The sequence below is a fragment of the Notamacropus eugenii genome, chromosome 5 (genome assembly GCF_028372415.1).
Source record: "Notamacropus eugenii isolate mMacEug1 chromosome 5, mMacEug1.pri_v2, whole genome shotgun sequence".
Lineage (NCBI taxonomy): Eukaryota > Metazoa > Chordata > Mammalia > Diprotodontia > Macropodidae > Notamacropus > Notamacropus eugenii.
Window position 1 is genome coordinate 75,019,722 of NC_092876.1, and position 18,159 is coordinate 75,037,880.

General features: G+C 38.0%; 1 protein-coding gene across 6 annotated transcripts in view; it reads left to right on the plus strand.

Moving 5' to 3' along the window:
* FOXJ3 (forkhead box J3) overlaps nt 1–18,159 on the plus strand; it is a 159,189-nt gene that overhangs the window by 137,618 nt on the left and 3,412 nt on the right. For all 6 annotated transcript variants that reach the window (XM_072609744.1, XM_072609745.1, XM_072609749.1 and 3 more), the window contains 3 exons: nt 10,926–11,027; nt 11,444–11,635; nt 16,817–16,924. In XM_072609744.1, the coding sequence (XP_072465845.1) occupies nt 10,926–11,027; nt 11,444–11,635; nt 16,817–16,924 (402 nt within the window). The remainder of the gene's footprint in view (nt 1–10,925; nt 11,028–11,443; nt 11,636–16,816; nt 16,925–18,159) is intronic.

Here is an 18,159-nt window from a genome sequence, read left to right on the forward strand (position 1 = left end):
TTTTTTACCAGTATTTTATGGGCTGTGGGGGAAGAGCTAGAGTATGGGGGAAGAGCTAGAGTATGTGCATCTTTCTACTCTGCCTTCTTGCCTCCACCCCCGTTTTTTTTGTTTTTTATTTTTTTCTTGAGACTTAATTTCTCACTGGTATTACTTTTCTTCTTGAGCCCCTCCTTCCTCCTCCCTAATTGTTTCCCAGTTAAATTTAATATATATTTGCAGTAAACTGTTGGATGGGCAGGGGTTGCACACACACAAAACTCTGTCCATTTCATATGAATGAGGTTCATTTGATGCCCACTTATTCCAACCCTTCCTACATATTAGCATCTTCTTCTTACATACTTTATTTATGAGAAGTAGCAAATTCTACCTCCTTCTTCCTCCTTTTGACACTTTCCCCTTCCAAGATCGGTCCAACCCCAGGATCTCCATTCTCTCACTTCTTTAGTGCCCTTTGAAGACATTAAGATTCTGAAAGTACACATTTCTTCTCCCCCAATTAATGGACGTTACACCATTACAAAGCTCCTTGTAATTGCTCAAAGAAATTTACCTTTCTAGGTTTCTCCTATAAAAGATTCATTTGTTCCCCCTTTTGGACTATGCTCAGCTTTGCAGGATAAGTTATTCTTGATTGTAAGCTTTATATCTTTTCCCTTTTGGAATATTGTATTCCAAGATTGCCTCTGGTGTTCAGTAAAATCTGCCGGGTCCAAAAGCCAGGTAGAGACCCAGCATCTCAATCATATCTTAAACCAATATAAGCTTCAAATAGATAGATGACTTAGACATATAGGGTGATGTTATAACCAAATTAGAGGAGGAAGGGAAAAAATTGTCTTTTAGATCTGTGGATAGAAGACAAGTTAATGAAGAAACAAGGTATAGCAAGCATCACTGAAAAGAAAAACAATTTTGATTATGTAAATATTTTTAAAATTTACACAGACACACACAGACACACACAGACACACAGACACACAGACACACACACACACACACACACACACACACACACACACACACACACACACACACACACACCCACACCCCCAGTGCAGAAAGGGAAACAGGTTACTGGAGGGATGGGGAATCATTGCAGCAAGTTTATCTCATTTTGGTTTTCTTTCTAAAATACATAAGAAACTGATTCGAATATATACAAATAAAAACCTCTTACCAGTTGATAAATAGTCAAAGAATATATACAGGCAGTTCTCAAGGGAAGAAATCTAAAATATCAGTTGAAAAAAGTTCCTAGTCACTAATCATTAAAGAAAATGCAAATTAAAGCAACTCTGAGGTTCCTACTCATGTTCATCAGATTGGCAAAGTTGGCAAGGAAAATAACAAACGGAGGATTTTTTTGAAAAATAAGCATAATTATGCACCATTTGTAAAGCTGTCAAATGATATAGCCAGTCTAGAAAGCTAAAAGAGTAAACTGCGTGCCCTTTGATCCAGAGAAGTCAAAGAGGAAAAGGACCTTTATGGTTTAAAAATAATACTACTATGACAGCTGTTTTATGATGGCAAAGAAATGAAAAATAAGGAAATGTCCATCATTTGGGGACTGGCTGAATAAATTATGGTATATGAATGTAAATATATTACTGTGCTGTAAGAACTGATAAAGGACTGGTCTCAGAAAAAACTGGGAAGATGTGTATGAACTGATAGAGTAAAATGAAAACTAGGAGAACAATGTATATGGTAACAACAGCATTATAAAGACAACTTTGAAAGTCATAAGAATTCTGATCAGTTCAGTGGCCAACCACTGTTTGAGAGGACCAGTGATGAAGCATGCTACCCACCAGAGAGATGATGGACTTAGCATGTCGTGTGAAAAATAGACTTTTTGGACATGGCCCATGCAGGAATTTGTTTTTCTTGACTATGCATTTGTTGCAAGGGTTTCACTTTTCCCCCCATTGAAGTTAACCCCTTTTATCCTCGCTTTGTCCTTTCTCCCTGCCCATTCTCAAAATTGTTTTGTTTCTGACTTTTACCTCCCCCAATCTGCCATTCTTCCAACACCAGTTTCCCTGCCCTTTCCAAGATATGTTTCTGTGTCCAGTTGAGTGTTATTATTCCTTCTTTAAGCCTCCCCACCTCCAACCTCCACCATCTTCCCCTTGACTGTAAAGGCTCTTTTGAGCCTCTTTTATGTCAGATAATTTACCCCTTCTACTTCTCCCATTTCCCTTCTCTCCCAGTGCATTGCTTTTTCTCATCCATTTATTTTATTTTTTTAGATAATCATCCCATCATGTTCAACTCACATTCATGCCCTTTATCTGTGTATACTCCTAACTGCCCTAATAATGAGAAAGTTTTTGAGAGTTAAAAGTATCATTTTCCCATGTAGGAATGTAAATAGCTTAACCTTATTGAAACTCTTATGATTTCTCTTTTCTGTTTATTTTTTTATGCTTCTCTTGAGTCTTGTATTTGAAAGTCAGATTTTGTATTCAACTCTGGTCTTTTCATCAGGAATGCTTTAAAGTCTTCTAATTTCATTGAATGGCCATATTTTCTCCTGGAGAATTATTCTCAGTTTTACTGGGTAGATGAATGTTGGTTGTAATCCTAGCTTTTTTGCCATGCCATATCATACTCCAAGACTTCCAGTCCTCTGATGAGCTCTAAGTCTTGTGTTATTCTGACTGGGAATCTGTGATATTTTGAATTGTTTCTTTCTGGCTGCTTGCAGTGTTTTCTCCTTGACTTGGGAGGTCTGGAACTTGGCTAACTCCTGGGAGTTTTCATTTTGGGATCTCTATCAGGAAGTGATGGCTAGATTCTGTCAATTTCTATTTTACCTTCTGGTTCTAGAATATCAAGCCAGTTTTCTGTGATAATTTCTTTAAAGATGATGTTGAGGTTCTTTTTTTGATCATGACTTTCAGGTAGATCAGTAATTCTTAAATTATTTCTCCTGGATCCATTTTTCATGTCAGTTGTTTTTCCAATGAGATATTTCACACTTCTGTTTTTTCATTCTTTTTATTTAGTTTTATTCTTTTGATGTGTCATGGAATAATTAGCTTCTCCTTGGTGAGTTCTAATTTTTAAAAAATTATCTTCTTAAGTGATTTTTTTTTTTACATCTTTCTTCATTTGGCCAATTCTACTTTTTAAAGTTCTTCAGTAAATTTTTGTACATCTTTTATCCACTTAGCCAACTCTGCTTTTTAAGTTGTTCTGCTCTTAGTTGGATTTTTGTGCCTCCTTTACCAAGCTGATAACTCTTTTTTCATGATTTTCTTGCATCATTCTCATTTCTCTCCCCAATTTTTGCTCACTTCTCTTGCTTGATTTTCAAAATTCTTCTTGAGCTTTTCCATGGCCTGAGACCAATTAATATTTGTCTTGGAGGCTTTGGATGTGGAAGCTTTGATTTTGTTGTCTTCTTATAAGCGTGTATTTTGATCTTCCCTGTCAGCATAGTAGCTTTATATAGTCAGCATCTTTTTTGGCTGTTTGCTCGTTTTTTCAGCCTGTTTCTTTTTAACTCTGATAAAGTGAGGCTTTGCTTCCAGAGTAGAGGAGGGGCACTGTCCCAAGCTTCAGATTTTTTTGTGCAGCTGTTTTCAGAATTAATTCTGGGGACCTGTAAGTTTTCAGTTCTTCCAAAGTGATATGATCAAAGAGAGATGTGTTTACTACTCTCTTAAACTGTGATCTGGTCTGTGAGTAACCACCAACACTCTTTTTTGCCCTGGAGCTGTGACCAAAGTCCCTGACCTTCAGCTGCAAGCTCTGGTGTTAGTGCTCCTCCTTGCTCTGGAACTGAGACCCAGGACTGTACCTCTATCAGAGTTACCCAGAGCAAAGTAACAGTCTTGTCTCCAGTGCCAGCAAAGGGATCCCTGTAATTTCCTTCGGACCAGTTGTCTCCCCTCACCCCCCCCCTTCCCCCCCACCTGTGGGCTGAGAGTTCATTGCTGGTTTGCTGGTGTGTGGTCTGCACTGCCTCAGATTGAGCTCCACTTTTACCCCCATGCAACAGACTTTTTTTTGCCAACCCTTTAAGTTTTCTTGAGCCAGAAAATTGTTTAACTCTTCCTTTTCTGGGTTCTGCTGTGTCAGAATGTTTTTAGACATATTATTTAAAGCTTTTGGAGGGATTTTGGGGAGCGCTTAGGCAAGTCCCTGCATTTTCTCCATCATCTTTGCTCTGCCCTTCCCCATCATGATTTTCAAGGAGTCCGATGATTCTTAAATTATTTCTCCACCTCTTTTATAAATCAGTTGTTTCTGAAAGCAGATTTCTAATGTTTTGTTGCAGTTTTGGATTCCATTTCTTATGTAAGGTTTACCACTTTCCAAATTTCTTATTCTCCTAGTTCTTTCCTTTAGACGTCATTTTTTTTTTTTTTAAAACTATGCTTCATTTATATTAGGTATATGAATGCCTTGTGGTCCCTGTGGAAAATCCTTTTTTTATTTTTTAAGTCTTCTTGCAGTTGTTAGTCAACACTCATTTATAAAGTACTTACTATGTGCCAGAAACTGCAACCAAAAAAAAAAAAGACAGTCTTTCCCTTTAGGAAGCTTGCATTCTAATGGGGAAGGCAACGTATAAAAATAAACTGAGAAGGGAGACAGGAAGGTAAATCAGCTCAGGGACATAATGGAGAGATCTGGAGGTGTACAGCCTGGTGGGAAGTGAAGAGATGGTTGGCTCCTCCTTAAGTAGAGGTGGTTGTGAGGAGTGATGCAGTCGGGAGGGACCCTGGGCCAGAACTTAGATCTAAGCTGTGAATTCCATTGCCTAAGTGATTTTTCAAGATGGAGGTTTCTAGGGCATAATTGAAGAGTTATGGAATTAGATTTGCAATAACTTTTTGAGGCTGGTATTTTCTTTGGTTTACTCATCTGTTAACTTTAGTTTCTAAATTGTAGCATTCTGCCAGGGCCAGACTCTGCTCCCTGCTGCACTTTTAGGTAGAATGGTAGGTCCTAACTGGTATCTCCCTTAGTTCTCTAGACACTTGTGTTGGCCTCAACTTGTTGGCCCCCCTGAACGTTTGAGGTGCAGAGTGTTACATTTCAAGATAGAAGGTTATATCTTAGAGTTTTGGGCTGTTGTGAAGTGAATGCTGTTGCCGAGGGGGATTCACCCAAGACAGATGAGATTGTTACAGGAGATCTCGGGCCTTTCTCAGGACAGCCCTCTGCATTTGCTTCAGGAGTTTCTCTGATTTTATTGGGTGCTTGCTTTGTTTGAAGGGGCCAGGATGCCTTTCCTTTTGTCCTTAGATTTCTCACAGCCTTCTGATGGTGTTCTAAGGTGGACTATGTCACTTACTGTAGTTTTGCGTTGAATTTCTTGATTATTATTTGTCTGATGTGGAAGGCAAGATGTAGCTGGAGTACGCTTGTGGGTAGTAGGTGGCCTACCTCTCATTCAGATTACTATCTTGGCAGGAAGCCTGTCTTTTGTTTTTATATCACCTGCATTTCCCAGTATATTCCTTTCCTTTCCTTTCCCTTTCCAGAGAAGAAGGGAAAAAATGTTCCACAAAATTATCCAGCATTTTGTTCAATACTCATAGTCCTCATGTCTGCAAAGAATAGAGGGAGAGAGGTACATTCTAATACTTCTTCTTGGGGGTTTAGCTTGGTCATTATAATTTCCCAGCATTCAGTTTGGACCTATTGTTATTATTTAAATTGTTATAGTCATCATGCATATTGTTTTGCTGTATATTGGCTGCTGACTTCACTTTTGATCCTAATTTCTTATGGTACATAACTATCTCATTGCATTCTTGTACCCTAATCTCAGTGTTTAGACCTCTGCTTTGTTTCCGTATCTCTGCTACACTGTGCACCCCCCCCCCAAAAGTGCTGCTATGAATATTTTGGTATTGATGGACTTTTCTTTTTAACACTGACCTTCCTGAGGCATATAACCAGCAACAAGATCTCCTGGTTAAAGGGTGTGGGCATTTTAGTCACTGTGTTAGAGAGGCAGTGTTAGAGTAGTGGTTAGAGAGAAGACCTCAGGGCCAGGAAGCTGCCTCTGATACACACTGACCATGTGACTCTGGGTAAGTGACTGCTCAGTACTCTAGGTAATCTCAAAAGTTTTAGAGGATGTTTTCCCTCTCGACATTAAGGATATCATCATTCCAGGCACTGTCCTTTTGCTTTCTTAACATAATTCCAAATTGCTTTCCATTAGTGTGCCTGTCTTTTCACAACACCTCTAGCTTGGATGGTTCCTAACTTTTATCTTCTTTGCCAGTTTGCTGGACAGGCCCTCTGATTTGTTTTGATTTGTATGTCTTAATGATTTGGAGTAATCTGCCTGCCATATGCAGTTCTTTGAGAAATGTTTGTTTCTATCCTTTGACCACATCCATTGTAAAATAACTTTGGGTCTTGTATATTTATGTTATTTTCCTATGTATCTTATATGTCAGATCCTTATTAGAGACATGATGTGGTTTTCAGTGGCACAGTCCTAGGCAAAATTGTGAAGTAGTTGATCTTTGTTGACCTGCTCTCTCCACTAGCACTCCTCTCCTTCTTCTCTCTTGGCATGTTTCCCTCTTCACCTCTATGCTATGGCCTTTCTTATTCTTAGCTAATGTCTTGGAAGGTCTTAACTGATAACTGAGATATTAGGTAATATCACATGGAAACATCTACAGGGCTATTGGCATTGAGCCACAAGAAGGTTACATTGCTGCCGTGACCACAGGAAGGCTAATGATATTTTGGTTAAGGTGCATCCGTCCTCAGAGTCAGCTTGGCTGGGATTGCGGGTAGGTATGGGGGTGTAGAGGTGACCCTTCTGTATTCCCAACCCTTCATTTTTTTCTGCTGCCAGGAACCTGAGGTTTATTAGGCAAAAGGTTACAGTGGAAAGAGTGCTGAAGAGTGCTGAACTTGGAGTCACAGGACTTGAGTTCAAATCCTCCTTTGCCACTTACTACCTGTGTGACTTTGAGTAAGTCATTTGACCTCTCTCATGTTCAGTTTCCTCACCTGTAAAATAAGGGGGTTGGACTAGGTAACTGCTAAGGTGTCCCTTCAAACCCTAGATCTTGGATTTTTTCCCTTTGCTAAAAGTGCTCCCTGGCTTTCTCATGGCATGCCTGACTTTTGTGGATGAGGGTAACCAGTCAGCAGAACACACGACCTTTCATTCCTTTTATTAAACAGAAACATGCCAGGCTTTGCTAGCATGCTAACAGTAAGGAAGATTGTCCATTGAGGTTTATTCATGTTTTTCCTCTTGTGGTCTTAATCTTTAGGAAAAGTAGCCTTCCTTTTCTTTTTGTTTTGAATTCAAAAAACATCAACAGATAGAAACATTTTCATATCACAAGAAACAGAAAAAGAGGATTATATATGAAGAATGAATCTCAATTATGTAGTGCTTGAATTTTATAAAAATTCAACAGTTTCTAAGTTAGGTGGATAGATAAAGGCAGCTGAGGGAGCAGTGGTATTATTGAACACTGTATCTGGAGTCAGTAAGATCTGAATTCAAATGTGGTCTCACACATTTAATTAACTGTGTGACCATGGCATATCACTTAACCACTCTCTGCCTTGGTTTCCTCATTTATAAAATGAGTATTATAATAGCACCTTCCCTCGAGGTTGTTGTAGGGACCAGATGAATTAATATTTGTAAACACTTTGCAAAACTTTAAAACACTGTATAAATCCTGTATTAAGGCATCCTGGGTTTGTGTCTCTTTCTGAACCTCATTCTCTTCTGCGGATTTTTCAGCAGTACTTCAATGATCTTTTCTTTGCTTGCGTTTTGGGGGCACCGTCTTAGCTCCTCTCACTCCCCTATCGTAGAGGGAAAATCCTTGGAATGGATCAACATAGTCAAGCACAACTAGCCTACACATTCGCCATGTTAGAAAATGTATGTTGTTTATATGGGAGTCCACCAGCAGTCTGCCAGGTGATAATGGGGGCTGCGTTTTCATGTTACTCCTCTAGAGCTGTGGTCAGTCATGACTTTGTTCACTTCCTAGGTTTTTAAATCTTCATTTTTCTGTGACAAAGACCTTTGCTTCAGAAAATGAGAAGCAGGTGCTACTTTGGAGAGAGGGCTGAAACTGGAGTCAAAAACTTCTCTGAGCCTTGGTTTTCTTTTCTGCAAAGTGGAGATGTACTGCCTTTTATCATAGTAGTGTTCTTGGGCTTGAAGGAGATAATTTATGTGAAGTGTTTCCTTGATGTGCAATATGAATGTCATTTTATAAACAAAAGGTTCCCCCTCCCCTTTTAGGAAATAAAACTTTTTCTCCTTTTTCTTATAAATCCACTTTCAGTTTAATTTGACCTCCAGAAAATAAAAAAAAAACCAAAACCACAGACTTAAATAATAAATTCTGAATGAAATGATATAGTCACAAATATCTATTCTAGAATATCTTGCATTTTTCCAGTTTTGTGGTGGGATTAGCAGCCAGGGTAGTTGGATTTAAGTGGCTAGACAGATTATATTTAATATTTTTTTTCCTACAAAGGGTCCTTTTTTTTTGTTATTCAGTAGAATATTAATATGTTGCTCTTTATAGGTCAGAGAGATGTGTATCACATTTTTAGACCCTACATTTAAAATAGTGGTTTAATCTATTTTTCAGAATAATTTTGCAGCAGTTAACATTCAACCTTAATTTTGTTGACCAAAGGTAATTGGTTTATATATTTGTGCTCTCATGAAGAAGTGAAATATCCCTATCTAATCCTCACAAAATTGTTTTGAATTAATGTTTTATAAACCTTAAGTACCAAAGAAATAGTAGTGACTGTTATTCTTATAGAATGATGTAGAAATTTGGCAGCATTTTTTGCCAGTATGGTAGAATAGTAGTTGCCACCAAAAACAACGTTTGTATACACTGATATTTCTTCAACAATATAATTTTTATTTATAAAGAGTGTGTGGATTTTTAAATGTTAGTATCTTGTTGAAGACTTTCAGTGCCTAAAGACTACTGAATAGGAAAATAAGTCTCAAATAGTACATAAACCCAGGGTTGACCCCACTGGTAAGCTTCTGAATTTTGATACCTTTAAGGTTATATTGTCTCCAGTATGAAGTGGTTGGAAATTATGATATTTATTTCATGATGACATTTTTCACAGAACCTCAGACTGTTTAGACATAGAGAAGACTTTAGGGATAATCTAGTCCATCCCCAAAAGCCCAGAGAAGTGCAGAAACTTAGCCAGGGCCGCAGAGCTGCTAAGTAGCCGGGCTGGGGCCTGAAATTAAAGTCCGTACTTTTCCTGCTACATCACTATTGAAAAGTTTTGAGTTTTAACACCTCTTAAAACTAACTTCCCATAATTAATACTTTAAACCTTAAAACAATAACAAAAACAATTCACATGAGAAAAATGATTAAATTAATTATGATAAAATGATTAAAATATAAAACAAATATACAACATTGTGTTTTATAGAATACACAATATAATATCTGTAATGTATAAAGTATAATACAAAATTATTTTAAATTAGGAAAATTATTGCTTTTATCTATTCTAGTTAGATTTTATAAAAAGGCAAAGTTGGGATAAGGTTCCTGCCTGTCCTTTCTTTTTAGAATATTCCACAGGGATTTATTGTGTCCTGAATTCCTTTGACAGTTTGGTGATGCCTATGAACCCTCTTTTCAGAATAATGTTTTTAAATGCATAAAATAAAATACATAATATTGGAAATACAGTCAGACACTACGCTGCTGTGATGGGAATATAAGAGGCAAGAAAAGGTTTGTGTTCCTAAGGAGCCCTCCACCAGTTATGTACAAATAAGTTTATCTACGGGCTGTGCTGGAGATCATCTCAGAGGGAGGCATGGGCACTAAGGAAGACTCGGAAAGGTTTCTTAGGGAAGGTGGGATTTTGACTAAGGCTTGAAGGAAGCCAGAAGACAGGATGCAGGGGTGTAGTATGCCAGGCATGGGAGAATCAGGGAAAATGCAGCGAGAGGCCAGAGCCACTGTTAACACAGTTGATGGTAAATGCAAGTGTAAATACAACTAAAACATTTTAAAAACAAGTTCGTGGACTCCAGATTAACATCCCTTGGCTTAGTAAAAGCAATTTACAACCTCCTAGAGAGAGATGTTTCAGTCAGTAACTCTTTTCTGCCATTTAACGTTTATCCTTGCTGCTGAAATTTAAATAAATTTTTACCCAATTTTTGTTAGAAATGAAATAGAATGTAAAGGGAATGGGTGCCAGTGGAATATTTGTAGGTTATACTCACCAGTATATTTGGGCAGGCCCTATATTAGAACAGTCAGTATACATCTGTAAACAACTTACACTTTGTATCAGTATTCTATATGTGAAGTCAAGCATGCCCAAGAAGTTTCTAGATTCCAAGTTCCCCCAGGCAAGAAATGTATTTTATTCATATTGTATTTACCGTGGTGCTTTTCACACAACTGATGTTCAGATGTTTGTTGAATAAACTCTGAAAGATAACGAACTTTTAAGAATTTAAGAGTCTTTATTTTAGCTCTAGTAACACAGGCCTCCTTCAGCTCTACCTATCGCATCTATAAGATAGGACTAAGCAAGCTGCTACGAGAAGTAACTGGTGATTTGTATTTAAAAGGACTCTGAAAACTGAGAATTTACTTATGGAAAATTATGTTAAGAAGAAAGGACTTGAAAAATAGCTTAAGAAAAGGCCCTGAAGCCCTTTGGATGGGAAGTCCCAAGAGGCACAGTTGGGACTTTAATTTAAGAGATGCTGGTTAAATAATGTAAGAAGCTGACAGTACCTGAGGATCAGTGAACTCCCAGGGCTTACAAAGCCTCTGACTGCGCATAGCAGTATTGCATCTGTATCTTTGCCAATTCTGAGTTTTAAACATTTTATCTCAGATTTACAGAATTATGAATTACTCTTTCAGGTGTTTCTACTGATTGGTATGCAACACTGGATATGCTGAAAGAAAGCTGTCGGATTGCTAGCAGTGTTAATTGGTCAGATGTGGATCTTTCACAGTTCCAAGGTTAGTTGTGGCTATATTTTATCATATAACCAAAGACGTATTGTCCTGACATTTTTGTTATATTTCATTTTCTTTAGCTATTAGAAATACCCATCCTATAGCATGTCACATTCTTCTGTGCTTGAAAATGGACACTTTTCATTGGCCATGTTAAATTGGTATGGGCTCCCAACCTGAAAAAAATTAGGCCAGATCAAGTGCATCAAATGGATCAAAGACAGACTTTTAAAAATCTAAGGAATACTACAAGTACTATACTATACTCAGAATTGCTTCAGGAATCCATTGCAGCTGTCCTAGGAAAGGCCAGTAGAAAGTTTGTGGGCTGAAAAAGCTTTTAGCCGTTTGCTAGATTATCCCTCACCCCATTGTCTGTAAGGCTATGTTAATTATTTCTTTTAATTTTTTTCCCACAGGTTTAATGGAGAGTATGAGACAGGCTGATCTCAAGAACTGGTCTTTAGATCAGGTCCAATTTGCAGATCTCTGTTCTTCTCTAAATCAGTTCTTTACCCAAACTGGTCTTATCCATTCACAGAGTAATGTTCCGCAAAGTGTTTGTCACAATGCCATGCACCCAACAAAACCTTCCCAACATATTGGAACAGGTATAGAGTTTCTGTGTAGCAATTTTCTTTTCGTTTTTTCTTCATTTTATATTGAAATTTTAGTGTCTAGTGGCTGATGTTCAGATTTTGAATCATTTAGACCCTCTATTGAGGTCATTAAGTACAAAATATGTCTTCATCTTAGTTACTCTTGTTTGTAGTGCTTTGTAATGTTGGTAAATGTTTATCATAAACCTTTCTGTAGAAAGACTTATAATTGCTTTTTGTCTTTTAACTTTTTTCACCTTAGCATTTTGTTATTTTTATATTAGTTAAAAACTATCAGCAAGTATTTATGTACCAACAGGGCATGTTATTATATATTATATAATATACTAGCATAATTTTATAATACCTAGTATATTATATAATATACTAGAGTTATTTTCTATATTTTGATATTAATTTAAAATTATTAAATTCTCTTCACTTTTAATTTGTTTGGAATTATTAACTTGGAATAAAAGTAGCAATCATATTTTGATATGGGGCAGCGAACGGAAAGCTGGATTTAATGTCTTACTTCCATGAACGGGACCTGTTGAAATACCAGCTTGATTACTTATGTACCTTTAATGATATGCAAGTGACCTTTCTGGACCTGGGTTGTTCATCTGTTGGACTCATTGAACTTTTGAGGGTCCAGTCTGTGAACCTGTGAACCTGAATAAAAAGGGAGGGGAAAAAAAATCACAATAATTTACTTGGAAGTGAGGGACTGTAAAAATCTAAAACTGACTAAAATTATTTTGCTCCTGACACTAAGATATATTTTTCTGAACCTAATTAGAAAAGTCCAAGTTAATTGTTAGCTGTTTTCCTTTTTTCTTTAAACCTTAGCTTTTCCTAATAACCTCAGGCTCACTTTCTTTTCTGCTCTTTATATTTCACCATTTGCCACAGTGTAGAAATTTGAATATGTGTGTTCTTTGCTTCTGAATCTTAATTTCTTGCATTCCCTAACACTGTGTTCACTTCTAACTTGTTCACTTGTCCCTTACTAAAAATAAGTACTTGTAATGAGCTTTTGACCATTATTTTATTCTATTTCACTTTTCTTATTCTTTTCTGTAGAGACTTCCAATTTGTTAAAATTTCTTTCTTGAAGAAAAAGTATTCATGAGTACTGCCTCTACTATAGTATAAATCGCCCTCAAATTGTGCCTTTTCCATTCAGAGTCCTCGTGCCTCACTAGGAATCCTGCTTCTCACCTTTATTAGCTCTTTAATTCTCATGATACTTTTCTTTGAAACCAGCTACTTTTTCTTACTACAGAATGTTTTGCAGTTCTTCCCCCAGATTTTTAAAGAGGAAAAATGAACATTAATTTAAACCTAAGCATAAATGTCAGCCTCCTTTCCATTTTATTCTCTTTGTTCTGTCTTTCCTGCTGGTTGTCTTTTTTATGTCCTCTTTGTCTTTAAAAAGAATGAAAAGCACATTCCCTCCTCCTGTCTTGCATACCAACTCCACTTTCCTTAAAGAAACTGCTTTCAGTTTTACAAAAAAAAAAAAAGTTTGCCTTCCCTGTCCGTTGCCTGCCCATGCTTTGGCTCAGGAGATGTTGGGAATGGAAGCCCTTTGGTAACTCTGGAGATTGTATGAGAGAAGTTGGATGGGCACAGGGGAAAGAGAATTAGAAGTTGTGATTGACAATTTCTGGGGAGAGAACAGGTGCAGAGATTTAGAAAACTATCATGAAGGTATTTTTAAACTGGCCCAGCAAAGGTGTGACCACATATTAACTTGGTAGCCTTTTCTAGACTTCATTTCTCTGAATACAGTGGTTCATTTTCATGGTCCTTGACATGGGAACTCCCTTGGCTGTCATGCCATGGTAGTTTTACTTCTTTCATTCTCCTTCCTGATGAATCCATTTGAGTCATTTTGGCCAACTTCTCTTCTTGTTATCTTTGGGTCTTCCTTAAAGCTCTGCCAAGTCACTCTTGGTTTTATTTCTGTCAGTTGTGTGCTGCCACATCTCCAGATCTCTCTGCTTCATTTCGTGTGCCACTTGTCACCTGCAGGTTCTCCTAAACCTCAGGCTCCAATGTGGTATAGTAGAAAGAACACTGGATGTAACAGAACGCTGGGAACTTGGGTTCAAGTCTTGGCCCTGCTGCTTCTTAACATCATGGATAAGCCACTTCATCTTGCACAGCCTCAGTTTATTTCTCCATAAAATAAGGGGGTTACAGTAGAGGGTCTGTAAGGTTTTGGTTCGCTCAAACATTCTGGGATTTCTTTGTCACTATGAGAAGAAAAACAAGACTCTTTCTTCTTCTCAAGCAATCTGAGTATAACAATGGACCCCATGATATTTATCACTTTCACAGCAGTGGTTAACAGTTCAGCTATAGGTTCTCCGAAGTGCAATCAGGCACTGTGTGATTGCTGGGTGTTAGTGCTAATTTCTAAAGGTGATTCATCTCCCTCCCTCCTGTTTTAAGCTAATGATAATAATAGCACTTTATATAGCACTTTAAGGTTTGCAAAACACTTCACAAATATCATAATTCATTCTCATAATAACCCTGAGCGGTGCTTATGCCTGTTTTCCAGATGAGGAAATTGAGACTGAGAGAAGTTAGGAAACTTGCCCTGAGTCACATGTCCGTAGTTGGATTTGAACCTAGGTCTTCCCGACTCGTTAGTCCAGTGCCCTATCCACTGGGCCACCTAGGTGTCTCATTTCTTACAGTTGAACTTAGATACCTTCTGTGCCTAAACGTTTTGCCCTCTGCCTTACCTAAAGTCTCTCCATTTTGGGCTCTGCTGTCATTTTACCCCTTGGATCCTGCCAAGACTCTTGACACCAAAGAACAGGAAATATATGGAGAAATATGCCTAATGAGCTCTCTGTGCAGATCAGCACCTGTTCTGAAGCTGGTCTGAGAGAGTTGTCTAGAACATGCCTTGTTGTTTAGGTGACATGACTGCCCCAGGGTCACCTTGCTGAGAAGTAATGTGAGAAATTTCTGATGTAGAAGATACGATTAAAGGAACATACCAGACTTTTGTGTAATTTAAGTTATTTATGTAGTGTTGACTATTCCCCAAGTGTTTGTTGACTGAGTTTCTTTGCCCTTCTGGTTTCTTGATTATGGCAATGGATTTATGTCAGTGAAACTTTCCTATAAAATGGTGATAGTTTATTATACCACATTCATAGGTAAAGAAACTGAGGTAATGAAAGATGTATTGACTTTCCTGAGGCCATAGGCAGGATTAGAAACCAGTTCTGACTTGTAGTTTGGTCTACACTGACAATACAAGCCCATTGTGCCTCTTTTTAAAATGTTTATTTTTTAAGCTTTCCTGCTAGTGATTTAAGTGACCTCTCCTAGCTTTTTTTTAGAATCTCATGACCTTTTGACATCATCTACTTCCTCTTATTCTTTGATGATGAAGTAGCCCTTCTCAACAAGACCACATGCTCAAACGGGGCTATACTCTTATTGCTGTCCTGTCCTGTGTTCCGATAAGTCAGCCTGACAGTTATCTCCTTCCTCCTTCTGTCATTTTCTTCCCATCTACTAGTTTCATCCCTGCTACCTACAAAAATACCCAGGTTGCTCCCATGCTTTTTAAAAAACAAAACAAACCCTCAAACCATCTCTCCTTCCTTTCTCAACCAAACTTCTAGGAAAAAGTTGGCTGTTCTTATCTATGTCCTTTTCTTCCTTTAACCTTTCACATTCTGGCTTCCAGCCTCATTACTCAAATGAATGTGCTCCCCAAGGTTACCAGTGATCTCTTCATGGCCACATCTAAATGGCCTATTCTCAGTCCTCCTCCTTCTTGACCTGTCTGCAGTCTTTGAAACTGTTAACTGCTTTTATTCATGGATACTTTTTCTTCTCTGGGTATTTCTAATACTGCTTTCTCTTTGTTTTCCTACCTATCTGACTACTTTTTTCAGTCTCATGTGTTAGATCATCATTCATGCCATGTTGCCTCATTATCAGTGTACCCCAAGGCTGTTCTAGGCCCTCTTTTCTTTGAGTGCTCTCTCACTTGTTCACTGCATCAGCTCCTATAGGTTCAATTTACTGTCTCCATGTAGATGCCTCCTAAGTCTGTCTGTCTGTCTATCTATCTATATCTATTTCTTTAGTTTCTTTCCTAAGCTCCAGTCCCAGATCACTAGCTGTCTGTTAGATATTTCCTGCTGGAACTCCCATCCATCTCTCAGTATGTTCAAAACAGAGCTATCTCTCTTCCTAAGCTTGCTTCCAAACATCCCTTTTTCTATAAGACCACCACTGTCCTTCTAGTTCCCTAGATTCTAAAGCTGTGTCATCTATGACTCCTTATTCGGCCTCATGCGTCTTCATATCCAGTCATTTGCCAAATTTTGTCATTTCTCTTTCCACAACTTCTCATGCAGTTGCACAACTTATTTTCCAGTCACTTAGCTATCACCCTAATTCAGGCTCTCATCAACTTCCACTTAGACTATTGCAATAGCTTCCTACTTAGTCATTCAGCTTCAAGTCTCTTCTCATTCCAATCAATCCTTCATACATTGGCCAAATTAATTTTTCCTAAAGCACAGGTTTGACTGTGTCACTTACCTACTAATAAACTCCAGTAGCTCCTTATCACCTCTAGGATAAAATACAAATTCTTCTCTTAGACATTAAAAGCTCTTTATTGACCCCATACTTACTTTACCTTATTGCACATTACTTCCCTTCAAATACTATACAGTCTACAGCCATCCTAGTCTTTATTGTGCCTTTCCACTGGCCGTCCCCTGTACTTAGATTGCATTCCCTCACCTCTTCCTGTCAGAATTTCTAGTTTCTTTCATTACTCAGCTTAAGGGCGACTTCTACATGAAGTCTTTCTAATCTGACTAACTGGTAGTGCCTCTTCTCCATGACTTTATTTTGTATATTTCATTTATCTACATGTGTCTCTCCAAATAGAACATAAGCTCCTTGAGGCCAAGGACTTTATATTCCCAGGGCCTAACATAACTCTTGTAATAAGTGCTCTTAATAAATGTTGATTGGTGATTTGATTGAAGTGAAGGAAAGCATTTAATAGATAAAAGTAGTATTGATCTAATACTGATCTATATGCTTACTAAAGTCATCCTGATATTTTAGTGCTGTTTTTAAACTTTACATTTATATATATGTTTTCCCATATTTGCTCTTTATTATCCATAGGAAACTTGTACATAGATTCCAGGCAAAACCTCCCTCCTTCAGTGATGCCTCCCCCTGGTTATCCTCACATCCCACAATCGCTTAGCACTCCAGGATCAACAATTGCAGGTAATTCAGTTTAGCTTTCCTTTTTTGGGGTGGGCAGGTGTGTGGTAGGTATGATGTACATAGTCTATATTCAGAACATGTTACTGAATCTCCTTTTAGCTATATACTAGGATCTACACGTGTTGGAAGCCCAGGAGTAGATAAAGATTCAAGGTCTCAAGTTTCCACCATTCTGTTGAGCTGTATGCTTTCATCAGGCCACTGTGACTTGGTTTTGCCATCTCACACTCATAAATTCTCCAAGTCATCATTTTTGGAAAAATGTAGCCAAATAATTTTTCTTATTCTTGGCTTTTTGGAAGGACACTGACACATTAACATATGTGTGTGGGGCTGGTAGGAGAGATAGAGTTGGTGATGGCTGTAGGATGATGAGAAAAACTCTAAATCATGCCAAAGGATGATTGGTTAAAGTAACCAAAGATTAGAAGAGATGTCTAAACATGATTGTTGACTTTGATCATCTGATAGGCTAGCTTGTGGGAAAAATGAGTCTTGGCTCCAGAGGGAAGTTGCAGAAATCCAGGTTTAAGCTTGATATGAGGAAGAAACTTTAACAGTGAGCTGTCTAGAAGTGCAGTGAGCTGTGTTTGGAGGTAGAAGACCCCATCTCTGGGGGTTTTCATGCAGAGATTGTATGGGCACTTGTTGGTGCTATGTAGAGGGGATTGTTCTGCCCTGTAAGGTACCTTCCATATCTTGAAATTCTTTGATTCTAATCGTGCAATTTGAGCCATAGAGGTGCAAGTAGTTGGTCAGGTACTTCCTCCCCAGTGCTTATTTATATCCTAGAATGTTCAATGTTTAGGGGAACCTGCAGCCTCGAGGCCATATGTGGTCTTCTAGGGCCTCAGGTGTGGCCTGTTAACTGAATCCAAGTTTTACAGAACAAATCCTTTTATTAAGGGGATTTGTTCTGTGAAGTTTGGAGGAGGACATAGAGGGCCACATATGGCCTGAGGGCCACAGGCTCCCCATCCAGTTTAGAATATCATCATCGGGATAGGGAACTACAACCTGAGTAAAAGACAAAAGATGGCTTCCTTGGAGAGAGCTTATCATTATTATTATTAACACTATTCACTTTAAGCAACACATTGTGGCAGATTAATAACCTCTTAACTGAACAGGCTTAGAGAGAGAGAAAATTGAGATTTTTTTTTTTTTTGATGTTAGCAAGGCTTTTGAGTGTATCAAATGACATTCTCATCAGTAAGTTGGAGTGGGTAAGAGAT